This window comes from Argopecten irradians, chromosome 5 (genome assembly GCF_041381155.1).
Source record: "Argopecten irradians isolate NY chromosome 5, Ai_NY, whole genome shotgun sequence".
Lineage (NCBI taxonomy): Eukaryota > Metazoa > Mollusca > Bivalvia > Pectinida > Pectinidae > Argopecten > Argopecten irradians.
In genome coordinates this window covers 42,783,577-42,797,764 of record NC_091138.1, presented here as the reverse complement: position 1 = coordinate 42,797,764, position 14,188 = coordinate 42,783,577, and the positions used below count along the sequence as shown (strand labels likewise).

The 14,188-nt window shown below is 36.2% G+C and overlaps 1 protein-coding gene across 1 annotated transcript in view; it reads left to right on the top strand.

Moving 5' to 3' along the window:
* The window catches only part of LOC138323935 (DNA-directed RNA polymerase III subunit RPC1-like), a 30,697-nt gene that overhangs the window by 10,086 nt on the left and 6,423 nt on the right, over positions 1–14,188 (top strand). Inside the window, exons 16-28 of the mRNA XM_069268884.1 lie at positions 250–385; positions 931–1,095; positions 1,279–1,363; positions 1,690–1,777; positions 2,494–2,605; positions 4,676–4,789; positions 5,058–5,215; positions 5,882–6,037; positions 6,551–6,678; positions 7,922–8,010; positions 8,483–8,575; positions 13,225–13,320; positions 13,983–14,134. Coding sequence (XP_069124985.1) covers positions 250–385; positions 931–1,095; positions 1,279–1,363; positions 1,690–1,777; positions 2,494–2,605; positions 4,676–4,789; positions 5,058–5,215; positions 5,882–6,037; positions 6,551–6,678; positions 7,922–8,010; positions 8,483–8,575; positions 13,225–13,320; positions 13,983–14,134 — 1,572 coding nt within the window. The remainder of the gene's footprint in view (positions 1–249; positions 386–930; positions 1,096–1,278; positions 1,364–1,689; positions 1,778–2,493; positions 2,606–4,675; positions 4,790–5,057; positions 5,216–5,881; positions 6,038–6,550; positions 6,679–7,921; positions 8,011–8,482; positions 8,576–13,224; positions 13,321–13,982; positions 14,135–14,188) is intronic.

The following is a 14,188-nucleotide window of genomic DNA, read 5'->3' as shown; positions in this document are numbered from 1 at the left end:
ATACCATCTCTTGTATCATAAATGTTTTCTTTCACATTCAGATTTTAATGAGTGATACAAAAAGTCTTGATCGAGAAATTCAGTCCGAGAAAAAGCTGTCAGGTGTGCAAAATATAAAATGAAGTTGTAAGACAGTTGTGAAAAATAGTTGTTAGGCGTGAAAATGAGAAATTAAGTCACCATGAAAATAATATTGGTTTCCTGTAACAGTGTCAGCTTATTTTAATATACCATTTCTTTTTTTGATAGCCCTGTAAATTGTGGACGGGTAAACAGATATTTGGTGTGTTGTTACGGCCAAATAAAAGCAGCCCTGTCAAGGCAAATCTCCGTACTCGAGGGAAAAACTACTCCACTGGGGAAGATCTCTGTTACAATGATTCTTGTGAGTAAAAGAATGTGTATCTACCTCAGAATTTTGATTGGCTTATGTGCAGTATCTCTTAGATTTTGAAAAGAAGAGATTTGTAGGGACTGGTTTGGTTGAATAACATCAAATAACAAGACAGGAAAGTTTATTCAATAAAGAGCTGTACATCTTTAACATAATTTAGATGTACCAAAAGCAATTATTTGATAAGAAAATTTTAGATTATTTTATCAACCCCATGTCTTCATATACATTATACTTTAAATTCATTTTTTCTTGCCTTTGGCAATATTCTAGGAAGAAGAAGAATTTTTCCTGTTTATATATTACATAATATATACATGTATATATATATATATTTGTATATTGCAAATATTACTTGCAAACAGGGAGAGGTGAGACAAATAATTTTTGTGTAATTCTTGTTGTCTAGTAATGAGAGGATGCAGTCACTAGAACGTCACTTATAATTAAATCAGTTTATCTGGTAATTTTAGAAGGAAAAAATATGTAGCAGAGAAATTCTTTCCTAAAACTTTTAATTTATATTCTCCTTGCAGTTGTGGTGATACGTAACAGTGAACTGATGTGTGGATCTATGGATAAAGGCACGCTGGGCTCTGGCTCCAAAAATAACATATTCTACGTGATCCTGAGGGACTACGGAGAACAGTATGCTGCCAACACCTTGGTACGACTGGCCAGACTTTGTCCAGCTTTCCTCAGTAAGTAGCATTAAGTGACCACTGGTCAGTTGTCATAGCTAGTAGCACACATTATATCACAGTCCTATATAATTTTACTAGATAATACATTTATTTGCAGACAAATTGTTGCACTTAAAAATTATCATCATGATAACATTAATGAGATGTAGAATATATAAAATTCTTATTTGTTTACACCAGGTAATCGCGGATTCTCCATTGGTATCGGGGATGTCACTCCAGGAGCTGGACTGGTCAAGGCCAAGAACCTACTGCTAGAGGATGGGTCAGTTTGTCCAGTCAGGCCAAAATTTATCATATTTATTTCTAACTACAGAATTCTTTCCATGCATGCCCTACTGACATGTTCTTTGCAAAAAGTCTCTGCATCCAAAGTCCTCTGCTGAATCTGTTGTGTCTTCCATGTAATTCAACTGTGTGATGATGAAGCAAATCAAGAGAACTCGGGAAATATAGTTTTAATGAGCATTTCAACTGTTTAAAAGTTACTTTATAACCTAGCTCTAAAATGATTGTCTCCATTTATGTTCGTTTAAGAATATCGAAAAACGTGATCCTGACCTTAATGTCTGGTGGTTTCATGTGTTACAGCTATTCGAAGTGTGACAGCTACATTCGTGACCTTGATGAAGGTCGACTACAGACACAGCCTGGGTGTAGTGAAGAGGAAACTCTGGAGGTAGGTAGGAGTAGTTAGAGAATGGCCAAGGGAACACCTAAATCAAAGTCTGAATAGAAGGACTACCTTGTTGTAGCAGATGTCTACCTTTAAATTATTGAATGGCATTTCTCCCACCAATCACTGATTTGTCACCAATTCTAGCCATGGGAGATTTCTCTGTCAACCCTTAGAGTATGACAGACAACAAAATCACAACCCTTTGGGGAATTCCTGAATGTCCTCGGGTTGGACGTTCATGAATTTCCCCTCGGGTTGTGATTTTGTGGTCACACCCTCTAGGTAGGGAAAGATGATATTAATCAGTATCTTTTATAGTGTCCTATTCTATAAAGACATCTCCTTAACGTTACAGAGAACATTTACAATTTCAGCTTTCTTACTGAAATAGTGTTATTGGTAGAAGAGGAACAAGGTGAAAATCAACTGTTTATGACAAAATACTTCTTGCTGCAGCAAATCCATGAACAGATGACTTTATTCAGATTGGATTAATAAAACCCAGCTTTGAACCTCCATTTCCACATAAAAATGTTGTTGTTGATATATTTATGTCTGTTTGAGTAATTTCTGTGTTCAAATTTGACAAGTGGAAATACCATTTTGTGTATACAAATATTCTATTCCAATTTTAGGGATCTGGGGAAAACTTTGTCATTCCCTCGCAGTCCTCAGTCAGATAGGTGACATCTGTAAACGTGTATGTGATGTTTCAGGCCTGTATTCTGAAGGAATTATCTGTGATCCGAGACCATGCTGGTAAAGCCTGCCTACGAGAGCTTCACAAGAGTAACAGTCCATTGACCATGGCCATCTGTGGTTCTAAGGGTAAGGACTTATTCCATCTTTGCATTTAAAAAAAAAATCCCATGGGGATAGGTATCCATTGTGATGTCATTATGAAGTGATCAAAACTTACATTGTTGTCTCTGAAAAGTATGGTATTACGCTTGCAAACACATGACATCACAATCAATACCAACCAGCAAGGGTAGATAACTCTGAAATATACAGATTACTCTACTGTACCAGTAAAATCTATCTGAACCACCACCTCAGTATATTACCACCTGCTTAATATCACCATTTTTAGCTCACCTGGTCCGAAGGACCGAGGTGAGCTTATGGGATACCGCAGCGTCCGTCGTCCGTCGTCCGTTGTCCGTCAACAATCGACTTCTTCTCCATAACCGCTGGTCGGATTTCAACAAAATTTGACTGGTAGCATCCTTGTGGGCTGCTAACTGAAAATTGTACAAATGATGGGGCTGATCCCCCGGGGGCCTGAGGGGCGGGGCCAAAAGGGGTCAATTTGGCTATTTCCATATAAACGACTTCTTCTCTGAAACCAAGCATGAGATAGCACCCATAATGCAATGGTAGCATCCTTATAGGGTGGGGATTCAAAATTGTACAAATGATGGGGTTGACCTCCCGTGGGCCTGAGGGGCGGGGTCAAAAGGGGCCAATTTGGCTATTTCCATATAAACTTCTTCTCTGAAACTAAGCATGGTATAGCACCCATAATGCAATGGTAGCATCCTTATAGGGTGGGGATTCAAAATTGTGCAAATGATAGGGCTGACCCCCCCGGGGGCTTGAGGGGCAGGGTCAAAAGGTATCAATTTGGCTTTTTCCATATAAATGACTTCTTCTCTGCAACTAAGCGTGGTATAGCACCCATAATGCAATGGTAGCATCCTTATAGGGAGGGGATTCCAAATTGTGCAAATGATGGTGCTGACCCCCAGGGGGCCTGAGGGGCGGGGTCAAAAGGGACAATTTGGCTATTTCCATATAAACGACTTCTTCTCTGAAACTAAGCATGGTATAGCACCCATAATACAATGGTAGCATCCTTATAGTTTGGGGATTCAAAATTGTACAAATGATAGGGCTGACACCCCGGGGGCCTGAGGGGCGGGGTCAAAAGGGGTCAATTTGGCTATTTCCATATAAATGACTTCTTCTCTGCAACTAAGCATGGTATAGCACCCATAATGCAATGGTAGCATCCTTATAGGGTGGGGATTCCAAATTGTGCAAATGATAGGGCTGACCCCCGGGGGCCTGAGGGGCGGGGTCAAAAGTGGTCAATTTCCATATAAATGACTTTTTCTCTGCAACTTAACATGGGATTACGCTCATAATGCAATGGTTACATCCTTATAGGGTTTGGATTTAAAATTTTGCAAATGATTGGGCTGACCCCCCGGGGGCCTGAAGGGTGGGGTCAAAAGGGGTCAATTTAGCTATTTCCATATAAACGACTTCTTCTCTGCAACTAAGAATGGAAGAGCACTTATAATGCAATGGTAGCATCCTTATAGGGTTGGGATTTGAAATTGTACAAATGATAGGGCTGACCCCCGGGGCCTTAGACGGCAATATATGCGAGGTCAAAAAGGTCAATTAGGCTACTACTTTCATATAAATTACTTTGTCTCTGAACCTATGTATTTGATAGCATATTTGTATGATATCCATAGCATCATTGTATGGTTGTGATTCAAAATTAAACTTTGGGAGTCAATTTTGCTTATTTTTCTAATTGTCAAAGTCTTGTGATAATTACTAACAAAAAACCAGGTGAGCGATACAGGCCCTCTGGGCCTCTTGTCTTGGTGTATGAAATGCACAAACAATGGCTAAAAACAATAAAAAAAAATGAAAGGGCATCACTTAATAGGACCAAATTTGGCCTAACATTTCACAAAATTATTGGATAGAGAAAGCCATTAATCAAGTTGCAGAAGAAATCATAGTTTCAGTTTGCAATTAAATTGCAGTAAGTGAATTTGAGGCCTCAAAAAGGATGAGAAATGTTTATAGGGACAGAGATGTTTGATGGGTGAAATAAGGTCATATAAGATGGAACTTATTCACTTGTTCTTGTAGGATCGTTCATCAACATCTCACAGATGATATCGTGTGTGGGACAACAGGCTATCAGTGGTAAAAGGACTCCCAATGGATTCGAGGACCGCGCCCTACCACACTTTGAAAAGCATGGTAAGTCTAATTAATTAATTGATTAGTTACTATGTTTGTCTTTTACATCAAAGACGAAGCCTAGAAGGACAAAATAACTGAATGGTGTCCCTTACATCACAGAGGAGTCCTAAACTGGTAGGTGGTGTAGTTTTTGTAGCCATAACTTTTGAAATCATCTTCAAATTAAAAAATATTATCATTATGATTATAGCTGATATTTCCACCACTGTCAACATAAAATCACATACTGTCCGAATACCTGACTACAATCTACTGTTTGTTACAGCTAAGGACCCAGCAGCACGAGGCTTCGTGGAGAATAGTTTCTACACTGGACTGACTCCCACTGAATTCTTCTTCCACACTATGGCAGGGCGAGAAGGTCTGGTTGATACCGCAGTCAAAACAGCCGAGACTGGTTACATGCAGCGACGACTGGTCAAAGTAAGTATTAGAACAGTCTGATGGTCTAAACAAATTTTAGTGTCTGATGTTGCATTTACGTTTGACTGAAATGAACTACATGTTGTAGTACTTTAATGTATTTTTGTGTAGTTAGAGTTAAACAAAGAATTGTACCTGGCCTCGATTTCTCGAAAGTAAAAAACAAACTTTAGTCAAAAGATTGGATGTAATTTATATAGGAGAAAACATGTTTTAATTTAAATCAATGCTTTTTGCTTCGAGAAATGGGGGCCTGTAGTCCCTTTTCCATGAATCATGAAATAAATTGTGGATTTCCTGAATCCTTCTGTTACTATCTATATTATACTTTCACAATGAACACTTTGTTGTCTTCATCTGGAGTTAAGTATTGGGAGATTGACCTACCAAGCAAAATGTTACTTGATGCATCATGCTTTCCATTTACAATCTGTCAGTGTTATCATAGACTTGTCAATATTCCAATGTATATTTAAAATTGATAACTTGCAGTTGAAGTTTACTCTTCAATTACACACTATCTGTCGATGAGCCAATATCAAAGCAAGAAAATAAGCTGATTTTTATACAAATGTCTGTGAATGCATTTATCAATAGAAATTAACCACCAGAATAAATGACAGTCACATTACAATATTAATTTGAATTATATGTGATATTTGCTAGTCCCTTGAAGACCTGTGCTCCCATTATGATTTGACGGTCAGGAGTTCCACAGGGGACATCGTCCAGTTCCTTTACGGAGGTGACAGCCTTGACCCAGCCTGTATGGAAGGCAAGGATACACCCATAGATTTCAAGCGTGTGTTTGACCATGTCAAGGTCAGTTTTATCTTAAATAGGAACATATTTTCAATAGCAAAAAATTTATCTATCCTACATACTGATTGTAATAGTAGTGTTGTTAACATGAAATGTTGTTAACGTAAAGATGAAATAACTTTGGAGTATCTCAATTTTTGCTTCAAAACCATATTAATTTTTTGGCAATAAGGTTTTATTTAAGTAAAACTTGTATATAAGGTAATAAGTAATAAAAGATTTATACTCTTACAGCACGCCAAATTTTAATGATCTTTGGCGTTTGACTGATAGAAGACATTGAAACAAAGAAGAAATTGAGATGATAAACAACCAAATTTTGAAAGTTCTATATTTATTTACCCCCGTAAGTTCATAATGAATTCTTCCAGCCTTTAAATTGGACGATTTCATGTGTGTCTTCAGGGGTGAATGAGTTAAAACAAATCTCTCAAATGAATTGGCTTCACTAGACATGTTTTACAAAGAGACAAGTGAACTTTTCAAATTTGTAAGGTATTATTCATCTTGTAGGCCAACACAAGACGAATTAGCCACGGGGAGAAGACTCTGGACAGTGTGACCCTAATAAGACTGGTGGAGGAGAAGCTAGCTACCAATATGTTCCAGGCCTGTAGTGAGGACTACAAGAAAGATCTCATGTAGGTCACTTTTACGATGTAAAATGTGTACAAAAAAGATCTTACGTAGGTCACTTTTAGGTTGTAAAATGTGTACAAAAATGATCTCATGTAGGTCACTTTTATAATGTAAAATGTATACAAAAATGATCTCACGTAGGTCACTTTTATAATGTAAAATGTATACAAAAATGATCTCACGTAGGTCACTTTTATAATGTAAAATGTATACAAAAATGATCTGGCGTAGGTCACTTTTATAATGTAAAATGTATACAAAAATGATCTCACGTAGGTCACTTTTATAATGTAAAATGTGTACAAAAATGATCCCATGTAGGTCACTTTTACGATGTAAATTGTGTACAAAAAAGATCTGGCGTAGGTTACTTTTACGATGTAAAATGTTTACAAAAATGATCTCATGTAGGTCACTTTTACGATGTAATTTGTGTACAAAAAAGAACCCATATACGTCACTTTTTTTATGTAAAATATTTACAAAAATGATCTCATGTAGGTCACTTTTATGGTGTAAAATTTGTACACAAAAAATCGCCGTAGGTCTCTTTTACGTTGTAAAATGAGTACAAAAATGATCTCACATAGGTCACTTTTAGGATATAAAATGTGTACAAAAATGATCTCATGTAGGTCACTTTTATGGTGTAAAATGTGTACAAAAAAGATCTCACGTAGGTCACTTTTACGTTGTAAAATATGTACAAAAATGATCTCATGTAGGTCACTTTTTCGTTGTAAAATGTGTACAAAAATGATCTCACGTAGGTTACTTTTATAATGTAAAATGTGTACAAAAAAGATCTCATGTAAGTCACTTTTGTAATGTAAAATATATACAAAAGAGATTTCATTTATGTCACTTTCATAATGTAAAATGTATGAAATTGTTTAATACTGTATTTGCCGTTATAAGCACTCTGGGCATTTAACAGATTATTCCAAAGGGGGACGCTTTAATAATAGGGAGCCAAAATGTCGTTATGAACGAAAAACTTTATAAAAGTCAGCTATATTTCAACTCTTTTCATACTCATGGCACATAAATCTGTTTCTGTCGCACATTTGTAAAACATTGTTAAATTTATCGAATGAGAGGGGAGCATTTACATAACTTTTACTCTTCCAGAAGAGGGATAGGATGCTTATAGGGGTATATGCACTTATTATGGTAGAACAGGGTTGTTAATTAGTTTTTAATTAATACTTTACTCATACCTTTTTATTATTCACTTCTGTGCAGGGATTTCATAAAGAAAATGGCTGGCTGCATCAACAAAACTAGACAAAGATATGGTATCGTTGATGGGCATGAACGCCGACTTCCACCAGGTAAACTGGAGGAAATCTCCAAATGACAACGGCTGTTCATTGAGAGCCTTTTTTTCTGTGGAAGTATTGTTAACAGTGAATTATATATGAATGTATACATGTATATACATAACGAGAAGGTATCAACTGATTTATATTATCTTGTAAATTGAGTAATAACTATTAACAGTAAGCACTTATTAATTAATTTGTTGCAACTGGATTCAATAATACTTGATGAACAATTGCTTCTTACTGCTTTGCTATTCTGTATTTGCATATTACAGAGTTATCTGTACTTATCGGTAGGTATTGAGCGTCACATCATACTTTTCAGAGAAAACTAAGAGAATAATGGATACCAACCTGCAAGGGAGCTAACTCTTTGATATGCAAAGACTTGATATGGATTATAAGACCTAATATATAGTTAATTTTATTGATTCATTTTACACTACATCATACATGTTATGGAATATTTTTGATTAAACAGTGTTGTTTGAGATGGACAGAGTGACTGAGAGCCAACTTCATCACTTCCTTACCTGCTGTAAACAGAAATTCATGAGGGCCCAAATAGAACCAGGTAATATTTCTCTACGAGCCAATAGCTGGGAACGATCCTGTTTCTTTGTTGATATTCTGGACAATTTGTCTGACCATGGCCAGTTGAACTGTAAATTGGATTTCAGTAGAAGAATAAGAAACCAAACACTGTCTTGTAATTATCATCTTATTTGACAGTTGAAGACAGTTAAAATTTTTGAAAAATTGAAGAGACATTTATGGAATCAATTAAATTCAGACCTTTAAAAAATATTGCACAAATCAATTTACAAAAAATGATTTATTTAGGAACACAGAAACCTGAAGGTATCTAATATTTTCAATCTGCATTTAAGAAAGATTTCAATTTATGAGGTCGGTGAGACCTCATAGTTATAGGGAGAGCGTTGCTTATTGGACAGAATACAATATGTACATGTGTTATACATAGTTATAGGGAGAGGGGTGCTTATTGGACAGAATACAATATGTACATGTGTTATACATAGTTATAGGGAGAGCAGTGCTTATTGGACAGAATACAATATGTACATGTGTTATACATAGTTATAGGGAGAGCGTGCTTATTGGACAGAGTACAATATGTACATGTGTTATACATAGTTATAGGGAGAGCAGGTGCTTATTGGACAGAATACAATATGTACATGTGCTGTACATAGTTATAGGGAGAGCAGTGCTTATTGGACAGAGTACAATATGAACATGTGTTATACATAGTTATAGGGAGAGCGTGCTTATTGGACAGAGTACAATATGTACATGTGTTATACATAGTTATAGGGAGAGCAGTGCTTATTGGACAGAATACAATATGTACATGTGCTGTACATAGTTATAGGGAGAGCAGTGCTTATTGGACAGAGTACAATATGTACATGTGTTATACATAGTTATAGGGAGAGCGTGCTTATTGGACAGAGTACAATATGTACATGTGTTATACATAGTTATAGGGAGAGCGGTGCTTATTGGACAGAATACAATATGTACATGTGTTATACATAGTTATAGGGAGAGCGGTGCTTATTGGACAGAATATAATATGTACATGTGTTATACATAGTTATAGGGAGAGCGGTGCTTATTGGACAGAATACAATATGTACATGTGTTATACATAGTTATAGGGAGAGGGCGGTGCTTATTGGACAGAATACAATATGTACATGTGTTATACATAGTTATAGGGAGAGCGGTGCTTATTGGACAGAATACAATATGTACATGTGTTATACATAGTTATAGGGAGAGCAGTGCTTATTGGACAGAATACAATATGTACATGTGTTATACATAGTTATAGGGAGAGCGGTGCTTATTGGACAGAATACAATATGTACATGTGTTATACATAGTTATAGGGAGAGCAGTGCTTATTGGACAGAATACAATATGTACATGTGTTATACATAGTTATAGGGAGAGCGGTGCTTATTGGACGGAATACAATATGTACATGTGTTATACATAGTTATAGGGAGAGGGGTGCTTATTGGACAGAATACAATATGTACATGTGTAATACATAGTTATAGGGAGAGCGGTGCTTATTGGACAGAATACAATATGTACATGTGTTATACATAGTTATAGGGAGAGCAGTGCTTATTGGACAGAATACAATATGTACATGTGTTATACATAGTTATAGGGAGAGCGGTGCTTATTGGACAGAATACAATATGTACATGTGTTATACATAGTTATAGGGAGAGCGGTGCTTATTGGACAGAATACAATATATACATGTGTTATACATAGTTATAGGGAGAGCAGTGCTTATTGGACAGAATACAATATGTACATGTATTATACATAGTTATAGGGAGAGCGGTGCTTATTGGACAGAATACAATATGTACATGTGTTATACATAGTTATAGGGAGAGGGGTGCATATTGGACAGAATACAATATGTACATGTGTTATACATAGTTATAGGGAGAGCGGTGCTTATTGGACAGAATACAATATGTACATGTGTTATACATAGTTATAGGGAGAGCAGTGCTTATTGGACAGAATACAATATGTACATGTGTTATACATAGTTATAGGGAGAGGGGTGCTTATTGGACAGAATACAATATGTACATGTGTTATACATAGTTATAGGGAGAGGGGTGCTTATTGGACAGAATACAATATGTACATGTGTTATACATAGTTATAGGGAGAGCAGGTGCTTATTGGACAGAATACAATATGTACATGTGTTATACATAGTTATAGGGAGAGCGTGCTTATTGGACAGAATACAATATGTACATGTGTTATACATAGTTATAGGGAGAGCGGTGCTTATTGGACAGAATACAATATGTACATATGTGTTATACATAGTTATAGGGAGAGCGTTGCTTATTGGACAGAATACAATATGTACATGTGTTATACATAGTTATAGGGAGAGGGGTGCTTATTGGACAGAATACAATATGTACATGTGTTATACATAGTTATAGGGAGAGGGGTGCTTATTGGACAGAATACAATATGTACATGTGTTATACATAGTAATAGGGAGAGCAGTGCTTATTGGACAGAGTACAATATGTACATGTGTTATACATAGTTATAGGGAGAGCGTGCTTATTGGACAGAGTACAATATGTACATGTGTTATACATAGTTATAGGGAGAGCGTGCTTATTGGACAGAGTACAATATGTACATGTGTTATACATAGTTATAGGGAGAGCAGTGCTTATTGGACAGAATACAATATGTACATGTGTTATACATAGTTATAGGGAGAGCAGTGCTTATTGGACAGAGTACAATATGTACATGTGTTATACATAGTTATAGGGAGAGCGTGCTTATTGGACAGATATACAATATGTACATGTGTTATACATAGTTATAGGGAGAGCGGTGCTTATTGGACAGAATACAATATGTACATGTGTTATACATAGTTATAGGGAGAGCGGTGCTTATTGGACAGAATATAATATGTACATGTGTTATACATAGTTATAGGGAGAGCGGTGCTTATTGGACAGAATACAATATGTACATGTGTTATACATAGTTATAGGGAGAGCGGTGCTTATTGGACAGAATACAATATGTACATGTGTTATACATAGTTATAGGGAGAGCGTGGTGCTTATTGGACAGAATACAATATGTACATGTGTTATACATAGTTATAGGGAGAGCGGTGCTTATTGGACAGAATACAATATGTACATGTGTTATACATAGTTATAGGGAGAGCGGTGCTTATTGGACGGAATACAATATGTACATGTGTTATACATAGTTATAGGGAGAGCAGTGCTTATTGGACAGAATACAATATGTACATGTGTTATACATAGTTATAGGGAGAGCGGTGCTTATTGGACAGAATACAATATGTACATGTGTTATACATAGTTATAGGGAGAGCAGTGCTTATTGGACAGAATACAATATGTACATGTGTTATACATAGTTATAGGGAGAGCGGTGCTTATTGGACAGAATACAATATGTACATGTGTTATACATAGTTATAGGGAGAGGGGTGCTTATTGGACAGAATACAATATGTACATGTGTAATACATAGTTATAGGGAGAGCGGTGCTTATTGGACAGAATACAATATGTACATGTGTTATACATAGTTATAGGGAGAGCAGTGCTTATTGGACAGAATACAATATATGTACATGTGTTATACATAGTTATAGGGAGAGCGGTGCTTATTGGACAGAATACAATATGTACATGTGTTATACATAGTTATAGGGAGAGCGGTGCTTATTGGACAGAATACAATATGTACATGTGTTATACATAGTTATAGGGAGAGCAGTGCTTATTGGACAGAATACAATATGTACATGTATTATACATAGTTATAGGGAGAGAGCGGTGCTTATTGGACAGAATACAATATGTACATGTGTTATACATAGTTATAGGGAGAGCGGTGCTTATTTGACAGAATACAATATGTACATGTGTTATACATAGTTATAGGGAGAGCGGTGCTTATTGGACAGAATACAATATGTACATGTGTTATACATAGTTATAGGGAGAGCAGTGCTTATTGGACGGAATACAATATGTACATGTGTTATACATAGTTATAGGGAGAGGGGTGCTTATTGGACAGGATACAATATGTACATGTGTTATACATAGTTATAGGGAGAGGGGTGCTTATTGGACAGAATACAATATGTACATGTGTTATACATAGTTATAGGGAGAGCAGTGCTTATTGGACAGAATACAATATGTACATGTATTATACATAGTTATAGGGAGAGCGGTGCTTATTGGACAGAATACAATATGTACATGTGTTATACATAGTTATAGGGAGAGCGGTGCTTATTGGACAGAATACAATATGTACATGTGTTATACATAGTTATAGGGAGAGCGGTGCTTATTGGACAGAATATAATATGTACATGTGTTATACATAGTTATAGGGAGAGGGGTGCATATTGGACAGAATACAATATGTACATGTGTTATACATAGTAATAGGGAGAGGGGTGCTTATTGGACAGAATACAATATGTACATGTGTTATACATAGTTATAGGGAGAGCGGTGCTTATTGGACAGAATATAATATGTACATGTGTTATACATAGTTATAGGGAGAGCAGTGCTTATTGGACAGAATACAATATGTACATGTGTTATGCAGGGACTGCTGTGGGAGCGGTGTGTGCCCAGAGTATTGGTGAACCAGGCACCCAGATGACACTCAAGACATTCCATTTTGCCGGAGTTGCCTCCATGAGTATCCTTACCATTATATACAGCTGATTCTGTTTCATCCTATTATCAAACTTTCTTTGATTTCCACAACTCATGAAAGAGGCTTTAGTGTTCACATCTATAGGTTAAAGATTTGTAGGACAGTGGTTGCCAAGTGGTGATGATGTCCCATCATATTACCACTCTTCTGGGTTGCAAATTTGAATCCCATGTGGGGCAGTTGTAAAGTACTGACAGCTGTTTAGTGGTTTTTTTCTGGGTACTCTGGCTTTCCTCCACCAACAAACCAGGCATGTCCTTAATTGATCCTGACTGTTAATATGACATTCAATTAATCAAAGTATAGATTTCACTTTGAGCATTGAAAATGTTCTTAGATTCATAAAATATTACCTGAGCAAGTTTTTTTTGAAATTTATGTTTTAATATTTGGTAATGTCTTTTAAAAACTCTACAACATGCGTTTGGTGCCAAACTGAGTTTTGGAAAGTTCTGGAACTATAGATTACACTGGGAGTCATTGAACTTTCCTTCAGTGAACTGGAATAAAGAGAAATAATATAAGCCAAAGTGCTTATAAATTACTATGCTGTCATTAACATTTAATAAGTTAACATCAAGTGTCTTGTGTTGGAAGTATTGATTGCTAGAACAGAAGAAATTTGACCCTTGACCTTGAAACAGACATCACACAGGGTGTACCGAGAATAAAAGAGATCATAAATGCCTCCAAGATCATCAGTACGCCCATTATCACTGCTCAGCTGGAGGTGGAAAATGATGCTGAATTTGCTCGAGTCGTCAAGGGACGTATTGAGAAGACAACTTTGGGAGAGGTTTGTTAATGGTTACTTATAGTTTTCAATTTTACAATAGCTGCACATAACATT